Raw genomic sequence first — 18,378 nt, forward strand, 5'->3', positions numbered from 1 at the left:
AAAAGTGGAGCTCACCTTCCATCATTTGTCCTAGTTGAAGTGGGTGCGTATGGGACCTGGCTCTCTATCAGGCCTTCGGGAAATGGGAGAAAGAGAAGAAACACCTCACTAGGCATGTTAGGCTGAGGGTGCATTGGGCTGATGGTATGTTGTGTTGAGGGTGTGTTGGGTTGCCTGTTGCGTTGAGGGCCTTTTGGGCTGAGAGTGCATTGGACTCAGGGCCTGTTGGGTTGAGTGTGTGTTGGGCTGAAGGCCTGTTGGGTTGTGGGCGTGTTGGGTTGCGGGCCTCTTGGGTTGCGGGTGTGTTGTGCTGAGGGCCTGTTGGGTTGTGGGCGTGTTGGGTTGCAGGCCTCTTGGGTTCGGGCCTCTTGGGCTGAGGGCCTGTTGGGTTGCGGGCATGTTGAGTTGAGGGCGTGTTGGGTTGAGGGCGTCTTGGGTTGTGGGCGTGTTGGGTTGAGGGCCTGTTGGGTTGCAGGTGTGTTGGGTTGAGGACCTCTTGGGTTCGGGCCTCTTGGGCTGAGGGCCTATTGGGTTGTGGGCATGTTGGGTTGAGGGTGTGTTGTGTTGAGGTTGCGTTGGGTTGCAGATGTGTTGGGTTGAGGGCATGTTGGGTTGAGGACATGTTGGGTTGAGGGTCTGTTGGGTTGTGGGTGTGTTAGGTTGCGGGCGTGTTGGTTGAGGGAGGATTTGGAGGCTCTTGCTTCTCAGAGGTAAGAAGGTCCCACATGGGGCTGCTCTGAGTATTAACCTCAGGGACTGTGCGAATCTGCCAGTGCATCACCAGCTTGGAGCTACCCCTCTGAAGAGAACATACCAGGAGACGGGGGAGAGGTGGGAGCAGTCGGAGAGGCCTGCCTTCCTGAGGTCACCACTGCCAATCACAAAGGGCCTGGAGAACCCAGACTCACCTTTGCCTCCTAAACCTGTGCCTTGGAGGATGCATCTCCATCTTTAGGTTGTGGCGTCTTTGGTCTATGCTCTCTGGTGCACCTTGGGTGGGACCTTCTGCCCGGCTCCCACCATCTCTGGGCTTGGTGCCCACTCCCACCCACCACCTCCTCAGATGTGCAAGGCGTGGCTCTCAGCCACAGCATGCTCCAACTGCATCATAGGGATGCTTGGGATTTTGGCTCAATCCCCAGCGTGATAGTTCTCAAGGGGCCATTTTTGGTTGTCACAATTGGGGCAGTGCTACTGGCATCCAGTGGGCAGAGGCCAGGGATGCTGCCGCACACCCTACAGTGCACAGGACAGCTCCATCACAAAGAGTGATCTGGCCTCTAATATCTGCAGTGCTGAGGTCGAGAAGCCGCACCCTGGATCCTGACCTTCCGAGGGAAAGAATTGTGTCTTCCTCTTCCTGGCAGCTTCCATTGGCTCATAACAGATGAAGAATCAATAATTGATGAATGCATGAACGAACAGAGCTTATCTGGAAGATTTGGGCTTCTGCACTGAGATGGGAAGCCGACAGAGGGTTTTGTCTAGAATGACATGCTTAAACTCAATTTCTAAAGGATTCCACCCACTGCAGGGAGCAGGAGTGGACACAGAGAGGCAGGAGACTTTTGCCCAGAGCCCATGTTGGCAAGAGGGTGGAGTGGGCGAGGTGACAGCCCTCTGCTTTCCACCTCCTCTGAGCATACCCAGCTGCTGCAGCCCTCAGCCTTGCTCTTTCCCTTCAGAATGGGCATGCAGCACCTGAACTGCCCTTTGAAGGAGAGAACCGGCAGTGAGGAGCCCTGCCTTGGGTGTTCATGCTCACAGGACAGTGGGGCAGGTGTGTTATCCCACTGTGCTGGTGAGAAAATAGAGGCTCGGAGAAGGCAGGGGAGGGGCCAGCGCTGCTCAGGCTTTCGAGCTGGGGCCAGGTTCCCAGCCCTGGTGTTCTCCTTCCCAGCCTCAGGCCTCCCCCATATCATGGGGACTTGGAGCCCCGAGGGCTGTGGCTACACACCTTGGTCATCTTGCCCTGGAGCCCCTGCTGAAAGGCCAGACACTGCCTTTCTTACTCTCATTTTCTCTCCCTCTCTGTGTCTCTCATTGCCGCTTCTGTGCATCTGTCTCTGTCATCCTTTCTCCACGTTTCCAGGTTTGGATCTGTGCATCTCATTCTGGGACCCTGCGTCTCTAGAGGGCTTCCTGTCTTGAGATGTCTTTTTCTGCCCACATGTCCACTAGGATGTGAGCCCTGTGAGGGCATGACTCGTGGCCACCTTGTCCACTGCAGTTGCCCCAATGCCTGGAGCAGTGCCTGGCCCAGCGGGCACTCAGTGAGCTCTGACAGGTGGGGAGACTGAGATTGGTGAGCTGATGACTCATACGGGGTCACTCACCCTGACAAGGCTGTCCCATGAAGCTGTTTGTGACGTCTCTGTGTCTCGACCCCAGGAGGCAGGGGTCCCTCATTCTGTGTGTCCCCCTTGACCGGGGACTGTGTTGCCTGTCATGAGGCAGCCAAGCGAGCACACACCCAGGCAGACAACCAGCAAACCTTTGCCTTCCAGACAGCTCATTCATCTCCCACAACTGTCAAAATATTAAGCTAACTGGGACGTGATTGCTGCGAATTGCTCCAGAAAATATCTAGGAGCTCCTAAGATTTTAAAATAGATGTTTTTAATGCAGCAGTTGTCTTTTGATGGTTTTATTAAATGATGGAGAAAGTACAATTAGCATGTTTTGCCTCATTTGCTCCATGGTGTTCATTTAGGTCTAGAGGAGGGCCACTTGGGGTTTCCATGGAAACCAGCTTGTCAGGCTGGCTCTAGCTGAGTCAAACCGGAAATCTTTATTCCCAAAAGCAGGTTGTCAGATTCACTCAGTCAAGTGCAGTGAAAATCTTTTCCCACATTATTGCCTGTGGTTCCCAGGCACAGGGAGCCTGTTGTCCTGATGGTGCTGTCGTGTCAGGGCCAAATAGTGACCATTCTGGGGTTTAGGACTAGGACCACCCCCGTGGGCCTCACCCTCTTTCTGACTGACCCCCGGGGGCTTGACTTGGTCCTTGGTTTAGGAACGTGCAGCCTCAGGTTCACCTGGGGAAGAGCAGGTCGGAGGGGACTAGTAGAACGGAGATCCTGGAGGGACTTTGGAGAGGGTGCCTGGCTGCCCCTCGCCTTCCCCATGTCCTCTCCCTGTCCTGCAGTTTTGTTGTTCTCCTGTACATTGGGAAAATTCCATGTTGAAGAGGCAACTTTTTAAAGGCTCCTTGCAAATACTTCCCTGAAATCACTGGGCCCCAGGAGGCCTAGGTCTTTACTCAGAAAGGTACCAAGTTGCTGTGTGATCCTAGGCAAACCCAGGACCTCTCTGAGATTCAGGCGCCTCCTGAACAAGTGAGGGATGTGGACCAAGTGATCTCCAGGCACTTTTTGGCACCAAAGGGCCATGAGCCTGTGGTTCACAGCCCCGCTCTGCCCTGAGGGCGGGCTCTGCCCCAAGGAAGGCCCTGTTTCCTGCCATTCTGCCCAGAGTAGAAGTCAGCAGCCCACAGCCCCTCTCTGGATTGGAGCTCTAAGTCAGCTGGCAGCAAATCCACGCTTCTGGCGTGTGTTAACGACCAAACTCCCCTCTGTCACCACCTGCAAGGAGGAGCATGCTTGGAGTCAGTGCCCTCTGTGCACGGGTCCTCTGCCTTAGAAAAGGCTAGAAAGCCAGCAGGCCTGAGACCCCCCGGGCTTAAACCCGGGCTTTAAGACCTAAAGTCTTTCTTGTAGCCTCTAGAGAGGGACAGCATTGTGTGGAGGACCTCTGTGCCGGGGGGCCACAGCCTCTCCCAGGCTCCGTGCCCACGCTCTCACCTTGAGGCTCAGGGAGGCCTTGCGGGTCGGGAACCAGAGGTGGCGGTGTTTCAGCTCCTGCTGCCTCCCCAGGCTGTCACTCACGTGCTTTTCTTCTCTGAAGGTACCAAGAAGCTGACCAATAAGGCCACGCTGTGGTATGTGCCCCTGTCGCTGAAGAACGTGGACAAGGTCCTGGAGGTGCCTCCAGTCGTGGTAAGGAGGCCCGTTCTGCTGCTCGCCCGGCAGATGGCAGAGGCCCGTCACTGCCGTCTCCCACTGTGGCGGGAGGTGTCCCAGGAGAGCAACAGCGGGGGCAGGGTGCGTCTGCCAGCGGGAAGCCAGTGGGGAGGGGGCTCTCAGCGCAGGTTCAACTCATGCTGGGAATGCGTGTGTAGGTGGCTCAGATCCTGTGGATGCTCCTCACGGAGTCCCCTTTGTCACAGTCCCCAACCAGAGGAAGGGCAGGTGCCAAGACTGTGCCAGTGATGAGTCAGTCCTCTGCCATCACCTCTGGGCCCCTCCACCCAGGCCAGCCGCTCCCCCTCACAGCCCCTGAGGATGCGGACACTACGGCGTCTCTGTTTTAGCCTCTCCCCTCATGGCCCCTGCTGGCACCCTCTCCTCCCTTGGTTTCTCTCCTGGTTTTGCTGTGGGCAGACGGATCTCTGCAAGAAGACTTCATCGTGTTCGTGCCCAGGGCCCAGGCGGGAGGCTCAGCGAGGGTGAACATTTGGCCGATGAAGGGATTTAGTTCCTTCCCTAGGAGGACTCACACACCTCCCCTGTAACTCCCAAGTCCCCGCATGTCCCGAGGACAAGGACGTGTGCGGTGGGCTCCTCCGTGGAGCCTTGCTGCTCTCTGCTTTCACACCTACAAGGAAAAAGGCAGTTCTTAGAGGGAAGCATCCCAAGGCTCTAGCGGCGTCTGCCCCTGCAGGCAGCATTTTCCTACAGTCGAGATATATATAGAACAAATTTTTAAAAATAATAGAACTGGGAACCAGACGGGAACTGATGCTGCTCTTTTTGCTTGCAGAGCTCACAGAGAAACTGGGTGCTTCTGGCACCAATGGTCCCTGTCCTCCTCCTTGGTGTCCTCCCCCTCCCTCCACTCCTATAGGAAGCCAGTTCTGTCTCCCACCTGTGGGCCTTCCCATGACCCTGGGCCACCTGGGGCGATGGGAGGGGTTCTCCCTGTGCCAGGCTCAGTGTCTAATGGGGCATCCTGCCTGGGCCCCTGGAGGGCAGTCAAGGACCAGATGGGGCATTTCCCCAGGTGGGGCGTTCACCCTGGTGGAGTGGTCGGCTGCTGGGCTCCAGCTGCCGTTTAGTCTACACCTGAAGAAAATGTCTTGGTGTTGATGGGAAGGGCGCTTCCACCTTGGCCTGGGTCAGCTCAGTGTTGCCTCCTTTGGTGCCGTGAGAGCAGGGGGTGCTGCCACTAGTACTCGGCCAGCATGGGTGCTCCCCATCACTCTGCTCGTGAGGAGAGCAGGTGGGAGCTCAGGGCCAGGCTGTGGAGCCAGATGGTTCCCATAAGTCCACCTGTATGAGTTTCCTGGGGCTGCTGTGACAAAGTCCCACAGGCTGTGGGGCTTAAAACAATAGATGTTTATTCTCAGTCTGGAGGCCCGAAGTCCCAGTTCACAGTGTCAGCAGGGCCGTGCTCCCTCCAGAGGTTCTAGGGGATGATCCTTCCTGCCTCTTCCAGCTCCTGGTGGCTGCTGGCGTTCCTCGGCTTGTGGCTCCATTGCTACAACCCCTTTCTCTGCCATCACCTGGTTGTGTGTGTGTGATTCTGAATCTTTCTCCTTTTATGGACACTAGTCATTGGATTTAGGGTCCATCCCACTCCAGTATGACCACATCTTAACTAATTACACCTGCACAGACCCTGGTTCCAAAAGAGGTCACATGCACAGGTTCCAGGTGGACAGGAATTTCAATGGGACACTGTTCAACCCAGAACACTGCCTTTCGGTCCAGCCCCATCCCACCAGCTCTCCTCTCTCCCTTCATCCCTCTCTTCCTCCCTCTTTGTCTCTCTCTCTCTCTCTCTGTCTCTGTCTTTGTCTGCGAGATGGAGACTGCATCCTTTTCAAGCAGCACCAGCTGGGGGATTTTAAGACCTAAGAAGCTGTTGGATGCACAGTGACTGTTCTCTTTAGAAATTACAAGTGTACCTACCTCCACTTTCATCTTTTCCACTAAGCACTTGATATTAAATTAGTCATATCACATGTAAATACTCTAACACAATTATTTAACTGATTTAATTTTCAGATGCTACAAAATTTAGAAATCTCTAGCAGGCCGTATCTCTGGCTTCAGTGCCATATGATGCATCTTAAGGGACCGATACTGAAGGAGGCGTCCTGGGCTAAACACATTAGCGTTTGCTTCCTCTGGCTCCTCAGGGCCCATGGCTGAGCGCTGGTGGGTCTTTAGCCAGCACGGGAGGGGTGGGCAGCATCCGGTAGCTGGTTTCCCTCCCTCTCCCCGCGACAGGGCAGCGCTCAGCATCGCCCCTCCCACCACAGCCCCATCCCTGCTCTCCCTCCCACATCCTGGAGGAGCCCCGGTAGTTTTCCCATCCCCTTTGTTTAGTCGGGTTTGACAAGACATAAATATCAACTTTGCCCTTGAGAGGGGTGTGTTGAATCCATTCCACTGGGCAGAAGCAGCAAGAGCTCCAGATGGGAGAAGCCACACAGCTCCCAGCTGGAGCCGGCACTAATATTTATTTGCACTTTCTTCTCCCCACACATGCTAGGCCCACATAGGAGCCTTCAGATGATTTGAAATATAGGTCGCTGTTTTCATTGGCACGACCCTGCCAGAGTCCTGATCCTGGAAAGCTGCGTCTTTCTCCGTCCGGCTGCAGTGGGCTTTTACGCTCATCTGTTGGCAGCTTGGCCACAAGGCTTCCTTCTGCATATCCTGCCAGCATCCTCCTGCCAGCCCTTTGCAGATAGCTGTCATTTAAGAACACTACATCTCTTTTTCTACATATATGTGTGTATATCTGTATATCTTGCACATACCTCACATGCATATTATACATGTTCCTCACATATACCTCACATACACACATGTAGCTATCACACACATACATATAGATGCCTTACAGAACACACCGCTCTCTCTCCACACACACAATTCATGCACCCACCCTCCACGTCCACACACCTGTCCCCCCCAACTTCTCACATGCATGTATGCACGTGTGTATCTCCCTGGAGGAAGCCCAGCTGCCCGCTCTGTGCACTGTCATTTGGTGTAGGACTTTGCCACTTTGTTCCACCTTTTCCCCAGGGAACAGGGACCTCAGTGGCCCTATGATGGGAAAAAGTGACTGCCGCCGTGGCTGGAGGGCAGCTGTAGCCCTGGAGAGGCTGGGGTGGCCATTGGAGAATGGACACTGGTTCTTTGCAATGTCTAAACGTGTGCTTGAGTTAAGTGGCTCACACAGACTGTTGTCTTGGATGTCTGGGCTCAGCTGTCTTCTGCTTCGAATCAGCTGGGTTTGATGAGCCCATAGGGGTGAGAATCGGGTGCCAGCCCGTCATTAGAATGTTCTAGTGATTTTGCTTCCAGATTTAAAGCCAGCAGGGAAGCGTTTGTGAGGAGGCTGTGTTTTCTCTGTCCTTGTGGCTGTGTCAGGAACAGGGCCTCCATCAGTCCCCATGTGACTGCAGAGGTCTGTCAAGTGTGCTGGACACAATGAGGATTTATGAGACCAGGGAGGTTAGCTCTTTTGTAAAAAAATCTCTTTAAGAGGTATTTCTTGAAGACACTTAAGTTCAGCCATCAATTTTACTAGATAGGCACGGCACAAACTCTCCTCTTACAGTTGTTGCTTTGGATAGTGGAATGTTAAGAAATAGTTTATTTATGAGGGAAAGGTTAAATTGTCCACTGCAACTTAAACACTCCAAGGTTTGTTTCTTTTGAACAAACCACTCAGCTCCTTTTGCAGCTGCCTTTAGAGATGGGTTCTGAAGCCTAAGATAATGGTAATCAAACCACGGAATGGTGTTTAGACCCTGTACAATTGTGGAGCAGAGCCATGAGCAGGAAAATAAGACATTTAAAACTGGCTTTTGAAAGGAGGTCTGAAATTGCTGCCTGAAGTGCATTTGTTCACGTCACAGAGGCTTCATTGCGGCCAGCGAGGAGCTCAGCAGCTTCTCCACGGGCTCAGCTGGAAACGCTGGGTGAGTGAGTGAAAGGGCAGAAGTCAGAGCTGCTCCAAAGGAGAGTGGTCTCTGGGACAGGGAAGAAGAGGGCACCTGGGGGAAGCAGGCAGTCAGGGCCTGGGGCTTCTCTGAGGGGTCCCTGGAGGGAGTGCCCTACACTGGGCCGGAGGACGGTGGACGTAGGAGGGCCCGACACCCTCCATTGTGCCCAAAGGACTGAGGAGCCCCAGTTCTTGTGCCAAGTTTTATGTTTGCATTTATTTTTAACTTCTTGGATCAAAACTCCTGTGATCCACTAGGAGAGCTTCAGGGGGGCTGTCTTAGCTTTGGGGCACATTCCCTGCAATTGTTTAGCCTGTTTGGCTGGGGGTCATCAGAGCAGGGCTGCCCCATGTTGGGGGCACGTGGGAACCTGCTCTCTCCCCGCCCTGTGGGAGAGTGGGCGTGGCCTGTCCCGGGAGCCCTGACCACAGTTCTACATCCAGGAAAGAGTCCTAGGAAGGAATGGGGCAGGTGTAAATGATGGGTGACTGCCATGGTCGGTATGATGTTTTAAAAGTCGAAAACCGGGAGCAAGCTAAATGTCCACATATGAGGGACCTATCACATAAATTATGTTAGGTCGACAGAGTGAGAGGAGGAAATACTGCTACCTTTAAACTTCACATACAGCGCGGTAGAACTTTTTGTATACACATGGGTATAAAAACAATTCTAGAAAGGATAGAAACCAAACATTTGACCTAAGTTATCTTGGGAGGTGGGGAGTCTACATGAGAATTTTGCCTTTGCTGTATTTTTATTTATATTAAATATATATTATCAGAAAAAAGAATAGATAGTTCCAGTTACAAAAAGGCAGGCCACACCAGGGGCCAGCAGCCCTGAGCCTGAGAGGCTGAGCCACACCTGGCCAGGGAGGGCAAGGGGAGGACGGCCCTGCCACCGTCACAGCCTGACCCCGTGTCCCTGTTTCCCCACAGTATTCCCGGCAGGAGCAAGAGGAGGAAGGCCGAAAGCGGTATGAGGCCCAGAAACTGGAGCGCATGGAGACCAAGTGGAGGAATGGCGACATCGTCCAGCCCGTGCTGAACCCAGGTACAAGCTGGGGTGCAGACTGGGAGGCTGACACCCGTCAGCAGAGCAGAAGGCATCCGGTTCATGGATGTCCTTGTCTTGGGGCTGCTGAGTCCTGGGACCAGGCTGTCTGCATTCCGAGGGGGGCTGTCCCCTTCATGCCCTGCAGCATATTCACCTCTTCACAGTGGCACAGCCAACAAGGAGGATGACTGGTCAGCTCAGTGAGTCCCTGGAGGCCTTGGGGCATCTGTTCCCATAGAGTGTTGAACGGGGGCCTTGCGTGTGTGGAGGGGCTCTGCCCAGGCAGAGAGATGCTTGCCTGCTCATGGACAGTTTGCTTTTGTTGTATCTGTCCCCCAAGTTTGCCCAGGAATGTGTTTTTGATGGGATTTCCAGCTCATAAAAAAAAAAAGACAGAGAAAGCACAGTTTTCCCACATTGTTCTTCACTGGGCTGCTCGGCCTGACGTCGCGTTGGTAAACAGACTCTGACCACCCTGGCTGCGAGGTGAGAAAGCTCTGCAGGGTGCACAGACTCCCTTTTAGGGCTGCTTCCTTCCAGTCTTTCATCCTTTTGCCTTCAAGTCCAGGGTGGGCCAGCTTTAACAAAAGGTCCATCCTAACATGTAGGTAAGGGATGCTTTCCCTCCAGAGAGGACTTTTCCTCCAGAGTCCTTAACAGAGGACTCCCCTGCTATACAGACACAATTCAGGACAGGCCCTAGGAGCATCTGTTCCCTTGGGGACACAGGAGCCCTTGGGATGGTGCGTTTTCCTGGTAATGTGCCTCCCCCGCTGCACCCACGATGACCATGTTTCATCAGGTGGAGAGGACTCTCGAGAACCTGCTGTGTGCTTCTCTGCCTCCTTGTGACGGCCTGGGCTCCTGTGGCATCCATTCCGTGCCAGCTCCACAGGGAGACACCTCAGGGCCCTGGATGCAGGTAGTGTTTGAGTTCCGGGTTTGGTCTTTGGCAGCTGTCTGCAGACCTGCCCTGGGTAATGCCGTTCCTTGCAGCGATGCTGTTCAGCATGCCCTGGCCTCTGCCCCTGCCAACCCTGCCTGGCTCCTCCTAAGGAGGAACGTGATGAGCTCCATAACACAGACTGGAGGAAATCCAGCCTGTGGGCTGTGGGAGGCACTGGTAAAAACCCAGCAGGTGTGCGGCTCAGGACAGCACTCCCTCGGTTTCAAGTTCTCCTGTTTGGCCCGTGTGCACCTGATTGCTCAGGCGGCCTCTATTCGGTTAACATAGGAGTCTGCCCATCCTCTGGTCTCCTCACGCTCCTCTCTCCCTTATGCTTCCCATATTGCACTTCAACGTGCCCGAAATGAAGAGTGGTGGACTGTGCATAGAGTGGTGTCTTTACTGTTCTTTTCACATTTGCTATTCAACAAACACCAAAAAAAAAAAAAATTACCCGTCAGTATTAATAGAAAGAATGTTGCTGCTTTTATGAAACCTCAATGAAGTGGTATCTTTTGAGCTAGTTTTTTTTTGTTTTTTTTTTTTTGAGGAAGATTAGCCCTGAGCTAACTACTTACTGCCAGTCCTCCTCTATTTTGCTGAGGAAGCCTGGCCCTGAGCTAACATCGTGCCCATCTTCCTCTACTTTATACGTGGGACGCCTAGCACAGCATGGCGTGCCAAGCAGTGCCATGTCCGCACCTGGGATCCAAACCGGCAAACCCCGGGCCGCTGAGAAGCGGAATGTGCGAACTTAACCGCTGCGCCACCGGGCCGGCCCCTGAAGTGGTATCTTTTAAAAACAAAATGTAGAGCCAGCTCTGATGGCTTCGTGGTTAGGGTTCAGCATGTTCCACTTCAGTGGCCTGAGTTTGGTTCCTGGGTGTGGCAGCGGCTCACACAGAAGAACTAGAAGGAGTTACAGCTAGAGTATACAGCTGTGCAGTGGGGCTTTGGGGAGGACAAAAATAGGGCTGAGGATTGGCAACAGATGTTAGCTCAGGGCGAATCTTCCCCAGCAAAAAATAAAATTAAATAAAATGTAAATAGATGGTTAATTTATACTAGTACTCCACAAGATAGGCCTGGGGTCTCTTGTGATATCTCAGGGTTCTCCAGGCTCTAGGGCATGTGCTGTGGGCAGACAGCCACCCCAGGCCCAGGCTCTGCTTTCGGGAGAGGGCAGGCAAGCAGGCAGGTCAGGCAAAGGCACCAGGGACTGCAAAGTGACGCAAGGGAGCAGAGATGTCTTAGGAGAGATACAAACTTGGTGCTAAGGATCTTCCTGGGAGAGAGAAACTGGAGTGGGCCGAATGGCGACCGCCCTGGAAGACATGTCTGTGTCCCCATCCCTGGACCCTGTGACTGTGACCTTATTTGCAGAAAGGGCTTTTGCAGATGTAGTCAAGTAAGGATCTCAAGATGAGGTCATCCTGGATTACTCAAGTGGGCCCCAAGTCCAATGGGTCCTTATAAGAGGCAGAAGGGGAGCGACAGTGTCAGCCCAGTGGCGGTAAAGAGGGGAGCTAGGAGGCGGCGCTGGGTGGTATGTGGCCTGCTTGGACCCCCGTCCCCGTGGGCGAGTTCTGGTGAGGGCTTGGGGTGGAGGCTGAGGCCGAGGGCTGAGTCTTGGGCTCTGAGAACCATGAGGTTATCCTGCTTTAGCTCCTTTGACTGAGCGTCTGGGAAATTAACGTTACTCACAGTTTTCAATCAGTTTAAATTCCTTCACTCATGAGATTATTTTCCATTTGTTGTCCTCTGTTTGATTGTAGATCTGATATGTAATATTTTTCAGACCCTATTATTCGTCAGTGATTTTAATCCAAAGTGGCATTCTGAATCTCAAGATTTCTTGATAAATTTTTACAAGCTTTTATTTTTTTCCTTTTTTATGTTCCAATAAAAATGCACCTTTTTCTGATGATTGGATTAGGGACTGGCTTTTAACCGTGTCTTAAGGAAGTCACATATTTTGGTGACTTCCATTCTTTGGTATTTTTGTGTGTGTGAGGAAGACTGGCTCTGAGCTAACGTCTGTGCCAATCTTTCTCTGTCTTTTTTATGTGGGCCACTGCCACAGCATGGCTTGAGGGGCCGTGTGTAGGTCCACACCCACCATCCGAACCCACGAACCCCAGGCCACCGAGAGGGAGCGTGTGAACTTAACGGCTGCACCCCCGGGCCAGCCCTCTTCGGTCTTTTTGAACTGAACAACATTCACTTTCCTGGTGGAACTGGCATCTCCCTGGCAGGGCAGGGCTGGTCCTCCCCAGGTGGGGCTCCCAGTGCCCAGAGCAGAGATGGGCTCACCTGGGACCAGCTGCTATCTCCTGTATGGTGGTGGCTCGGCGTCAGCTGGATTTGGTGAGTGTGGTTGTATCAACGGGGGCAGCAGCTCAGAGGGAAGGACAGAGTGTGCGCTCGGCACTGGGGGTCTTTCTCACACTCGTGTGCCTTCCCATGGGAGGACTCCCTCCCTGCCCCAGTGAGGTGGGCTTGGCCCTAGACTTGCTACCCTCCTGGCCCCTCGTGCCCACCGTCCCCCACATGCACGTCCCCGTCTGCAGCTCTCCGTCACTTGTGAAACCAGAACCAGATTTCCGTCCTCAGGACTGTCGCCTAGCAACCCCCGTGAGGGGCTGACTCATCCTTCAGGTGTCTTTTCAGAGAATCTGGGAGTTCTTTAAATCCTAGTTTATCTTATTGTTTTCTCCATCTGACAAGAGAAAATATAGTTACCTTGAACTCCTCAATCCACAGCCATCACTTGTCCAGCTTTAACCGCATAGGGACTATTTAGCCATATTACTGACCGTCCATTTTGGGGGCTGTTGGGTTGATGACAAAATCAGCCCTGCCTCAGATGAGTTCAGGTGACTGTCCTATCCCTGTACCAGCGACTGAACCAAATGCAGGAGAGAATGAGACACAGCCCATTCCTGCCGGGCCCCGTGGGTTTCGGTTCACGGAGGGAAGGAGGACTTGAGGTTCGTGGGCGTCGGCTCTTTTCCCATCAGAATTTTGCTGCTTTCCCTTATTAGAAGCTCATCAACGCAAGTCCTCAGAACATTAAATTATTCGACGTGGCTTCATATTTTTACACTTTACTACAGAAAAGTGAGGGCCTCTCTTTGACTAGGTTGTTACAGTTATTTCAAATGGCTTGTCATTTGAATAAATAGTTATTTGAATGACAAAGATTTTCGTATGCAATTCTCCATTGTTTGAAATTTAAAAAAATTCTTTGTCATTGTCCACATGCAGATCTCTCAGCTGGTCAAAGCAGTTCCTGAGATTGGGCCCAATTTGAGGCTTTTCATTTCCATTCATGCTATAAAACAGTTGCTTTCATCTCTTTTGTGAGAGGAACACAAACAGACCAAAGCAGCTGAGCAGCTCCCACGGTTCCCGGGCGTTTTGCTCTTGGCCCGCGTGCTTTGCAGAGACGGGCCCAAGGGAGACAGTCCTTTGAGACTGAGGGTGTTGTGGGCTGGCCAGTGCTGGCTGGGGGCGTCTCTCTGATGGTGTGGTGGCTGAGGGACTTCGTTGGCGTCCTTCGTGGCTCCTCGGGCCGTGCCTCTCCTCCGGTTCCCCAGGCGGGGTCTGGGCGTCTGAAGCCCCTGACGCCGCTGTGGCCGTGGCCTTGGGTGCACCCTGACTGGCAGGGACTGTCACCTGCACCTCCCAGAGCAGAACAAGGATTTCTGGTTTGTCTTTTCCACTTCCAAGTGACGTTAGGAACTGGGGAGGGCAGAGTCTTGGACTCCTTCTTGGCCTCCCTTCTCATCCCTTGCAGGGTATGCTCTGTTGCCCTGAGGGCCAGGGTGGTCTCGGATAGTCCAGGCTGTTCTGGGCACCTCTAGGTCTTGGTGGCCTGCACTGAGTGCAGCTGGGAGCAGGAGCGTCTCCTTCTTTGGGTCAAGGCCACAGGCCATCTGCACTGACAGCAGTCCCAATGGACAGCAGGGGACACCTGGAGCTCCTCTCCTGGGAGCCTTTACCCACATGCCCCTCACTCACAGTCGTCGGTGTTGTCTGTTGGTTGGCTTTCGATAGTCTCTTTGTGCACTAGCTCCTGGAGGGGCTCACACTTGAGGACCACTTGGCCTACATCCAGAAGGGTGGGCTGGATGGCAGAGTCCCCCGAATGTGGCCTCTCGGGAGAGAATTCTCTGCTCTGCTGCTGCCCACCAGCTCCTGACTCCATGACAGGCTACTTCTTCCTACCCCCACCCCCCATGCACAAGGATTCACTCCGGCAGAGCCCGAGGCAGGAACAAGGGATCTCACGTGGCAGCCGGCGCCTGCCTCCGACAAGAAAGATGGCAGAGGGAGCAGGCCAGTCACCAGAACCCTCGGAGACGGGAACTGACAGTAGATAAAAATAAGACTCCCACTCCAGAGTCGGAGCCACTTCATCCCTCGGAAGTCACCGAGGACCCTTCCAGCTGGGAGCCTCTTGAGGTGCTCGAGCAGTGGTTGCCTCAGAGGCCTCTCACAGTGGACAGTACTTCACACACGAGCTCAGAACTTGAGTCTAAATCGCTCTAAGCTGTGAGGCTCGAGAACAAGTAGACATGTCTGAGCGTGGAAGTAAATACTCAGTGTCCCGGCTCGCCTGAACTCCTGTTTTCCTGCTTCTTGACCCTTCAGGCCACCACTCAGTTGCAATCTCATGCGGGGAGCATCAGACAGAGTCTTGGAGGCGGCCGCTGATGCTTAGGGGACCCCAGGTCCTGGCCTCTGGGTCAAGGGGTCAAAACCACCCTCTTGCCACCAGCTCTTGGCTGCCGAGCGACAGCACTTCCTGTGCAGACTCCTCTAAGGCAAAATACAGACAGGACCTTTCTCCATCTGTGGCGTGTCCCAGTCATTCAGTGGCCAGTGGGCTGGCTTGCAGCCCGTCTTGCTGGGGTGGGAATGGGCCACCCTTTCTGATTACCAGCTGTGCCAGCAGGAAACAAATGAGCACGACCCCTGCCTGGAAGGCTTTGGGAAGGTAGAAGCGTGCACAGTGGCAGGGTCTGCTCAGAAGACCCTACGTCAGTGGTACGCCCCCGACAGAAGAGTCAGGGTCAAGGTATAATGTCTGCCTTTTGGAGACAGGGCTTTATTTCATCTTTTTCTTTTAAAGTGCAGCCTCTTGTAGATATTTCAGCCGTAGCCTTGTGTGAACGAGGGACACCCGAGGGATCGTGCTCTGGGAAGGTGAATGCAGGGCACGAGAGGGCTGGCCTGGTGGGAGGGAAAAGCCGGCAGGCCTTTTGGTGCTGTGTCTTCCTGAGCCCGGGCAGGGACTGAGGGCTGGCTGGAGCCCCGAGATGGAGTCCCTGAAGGCTGAATCTGCAGTTTCTCTCTCGGGTTCTGAGTCTCCACCTGCCACTAAACACCTTTTGTGTTTAGTGAAGTGTCAATTTAAACTTTTGAGAGGTTGCCTAATAAATTACCGAAATATTGTCAGCGCCTATTCATAAAATCAGGGCTGAAAGTCAGATAGGAGACTATCCTGGAAGCTTGTAGCCACAAGGTGTTTAGTGGCTGCCCGTGGGTTGGGGCAGGGCCTTTTGGGGGACGCTGACATCCCCAGGGAGTAACAATAGTCTCACTCACTATCAGAGTGGCTAATTAATCCTTAAAAGCCTTCCCCTTCCCCGACTGGAGCCTGTTTTGAGACCCTCGTTTTCCTTAGAGAAGTGTCTAAGTTGACGGCAGTTGGATACTGGCAGTGGCCATGCAGACGTGGAGGCAGCGTCAGCACCGGCAGACCGTTCAGCCCTGGGAATCGATCTGTCCCGTGGCCTAATCTCTCTCCTTTGCAATTCCAGAGCCGAACACGGTCAGCTACAGCCAGTCCAGCTTGATCCACCTGGTGGGGCCTTCGGACTGCACGCTGCATGGCTTTGTGCATGGAGGTAAGAAACCAGTGGTTCCCGCTCTTCCCTGTGTGTTTGCTGGCTCCTTGTTAATCCCCGGGAAGCCATGCTGACCCAGTTTAGGCTCTTGTGTTTAATGAAGAAGAAATTTAAACTTTTAAGACGTTGCATAATTAATTACCGAAATACTGTCGGCGCCTGTTTTTAAAATTGGAAATGAAAGTCAGATGGATGACTATCCTAATGGAGGGTCACATGCAACCCTGGGAGCTTGTATCGACGAGGTGTTTAGTTGCTGCCTGTGGGCCAGGACACAGCCTTTCAGGGGATGCCGACATCCCAGGAAGTAACAACAGTGTGACCCCCCCAACAAAGAGTGGCTGCTTAAAAATGGTTTGCCTCTGATATTTGCATTTATTTCTTCCTTTGGTCAGATTCCACCTCAAACTGTGGGTCTTGAAGTTCCTAGCTCAGGAAACATGGCTGAAACACAGGAGGACTTAGCTCTAGGTTCATAGAGGGACACTTTTTACTTTAATAGTGTGTAATTATTTTTTTGTGACTTAGGGAAAATGTAAGTAGCACATCAGATCCATAGTTTAATAAATATTGTCATCCGAGATAAGATTAAAGTAAACTTTAAAAGACGGGTTGATTTAAAGAAAAACATGAGAGAAAGTCAAGTGGTATAGATAATAACAGGAGTTGTGATAGTAGTACATGGGTAATGGAAGTTTAGGCACCACTGCTCTGGCTGTACCAAGCTATTCGTCATTGCCCAGGCATAACGGGCACTTGCACGATGCCATTCATTTGTGCTTTCATTTCCAATTGCTTGGAATGCCAAGCTCTCCTTTCTTCACTCAGAAAACTCCTATTCATCCTTCAAAACCTTGTCCAGATGGTACCAACCATGGAGAGTTACACTGATATTTGATATTTCTACCAGGGGTTGCTGTTGGAAGTTAAATAATGTGGCATTTCCGTCATCGAAAGTCCACTGTTAAGTCCAGTCTTCTTTTGTCACGTGCTGACAGGCGCCAGTGAAGTGCAAGGAGTGGGGGTTGTCGGAAATCCCCTGGAAATCTACAGCGTGTCATGTTCACTGGGCAGCCTGAGCTGCTTCATTTGATACAGACACGTTTTTTAATGTGTGTTTAAGAGGTGTTTACAATGGCTTTACAATATTTAATGCCTATTTTCATAGGGGTTTTATGCCCGCGATTTAAGAAAACATGCCTAATAATTTTGCCAAACCTAATCATCTCTTAGAGTGCCTGGTAACTCACTGGGATTGAATGAACAGAATAAATCTCCTGAAACGACTGAGAACCGTGATTTTATTCTATTTCCCTATGGAGAGAATACTGTCAACGAGAGTGGTATCTAAAATCACGGGATCAACGTCTTCTCAAACTATAATTCAGTAGATGCCCATCGAAGGGGGACATGGTGAACTGAGATGGATGCTAATTTGGCTTTTATTCAGTAATTCTATACTGTATGTGTCTTTGAAACACTACCCCCAGCCCATTTCCTGTGATGTTTCACACAGGGTGTAGTTTTGATCTGAGGACTTAGCTCCTACCCTACCACTTAAAAAACACCCACACAACACAAATTTTGGCAGTGCCGAACTGGTGAAAGATGTATTGAGAAGGGTTTGAAATCACAGGTGGAGTCCAGGACTCCAGGCGGACGCTAGGTCATTTCTCCTGTTGTGGGTGCATGAGCAGAACCTCTGATCATTCACGAGGGAATGGGAAGGAGGCGGCAGAGGACGCTCTGTGATGCGCCGGGAAGGAGGACTGGCCGCATCCTGTGGTTCTGAATCTGAGGGCCTCTGTGCCGAAGCGCTAGCCTGGCTTTTGGCTTCTGCCTTCCCTGGGTCCAGTGTGACTCAATACATGGTGTTCCCTTCCACCTCGTGAAAGTGCTGCGATCTCCGCCCAGAAAAGGCCTTTTCCTCTCTGTTTTCCCCACGCCCCTCCTCCATGGTTGGTTGTGCAACCTGAAGGGGCACTCAGCAGGTATCTGTGGGGGTGTTTAGGTTCATGCAACAATCAAGACCTGTTTATAACTCCCCCGGACACCCATCCTTGATAAAAATACTCAGCAAGAGCAGGAATTGGTGGTGCTTCCTGACATGGTAAAACACACGCGCCTGAAGTGAGCATCTTGCTCAAAGCAGGAGCTCAGAGGACCTTCTCTGAGGTCGGGAGTAAGGCAAAGGCGCTCACTCGCTCACTGCCAGGTAACGTTGTTTTGGAGATTTTAGCGACTGCAGTTGAATAAGAGGAAAAAGTTAGGCACAGGAATTGGCAGAAAAGAGGTAAGACTGTCTGTCTCTGCAGATGGCACAGTAACATACCTGGACAACCCGGGAGATCCAGTGATAAAAATAACTCAAATAATTAAAGTTAGGTAGAGGCATATAAAATGAATAATAATAAAAAACTCGCCTGAAATAG

At 52.4% G+C, this 18,378-nt stretch overlaps 1 protein-coding gene across 6 annotated transcripts in view; it reads left to right on the top strand.

Annotated features, from left to right (window-relative positions):
• The window catches only part of ACOT7 (acyl-CoA thioesterase 7), a 120,016-nt gene that overhangs the window by 52,167 nt on the left and 49,471 nt on the right, over positions 1-18,378 (top strand). For all 6 annotated transcript variants that reach the window (XR_006888691.1, XM_046662098.1, XM_046662099.1 and 3 more), the window contains 3 exons: positions 3,907-3,998; positions 8,968-9,082; positions 15,860-15,946. Coding sequence is in view for 5 of the 6 variants with exons in the window: in XM_046662098.1 (XP_046518054.1) it covers positions 3,907-3,998; positions 8,968-9,082; positions 15,860-15,946 (294 nt within the window). In the remaining variant the exon portion in view is untranslated. The remainder of the gene's footprint in view (positions 1-3,906; positions 3,999-8,967; positions 9,083-15,859; positions 15,947-18,378) is intronic.

This window comes from Equus quagga, chromosome 5 (genome assembly GCF_021613505.1).
Source record: "Equus quagga isolate Etosha38 chromosome 5, UCLA_HA_Equagga_1.0, whole genome shotgun sequence".
NCBI classification, from domain to species: Eukaryota; Metazoa; Chordata; class Mammalia; order Perissodactyla; family Equidae; genus Equus; species Equus quagga.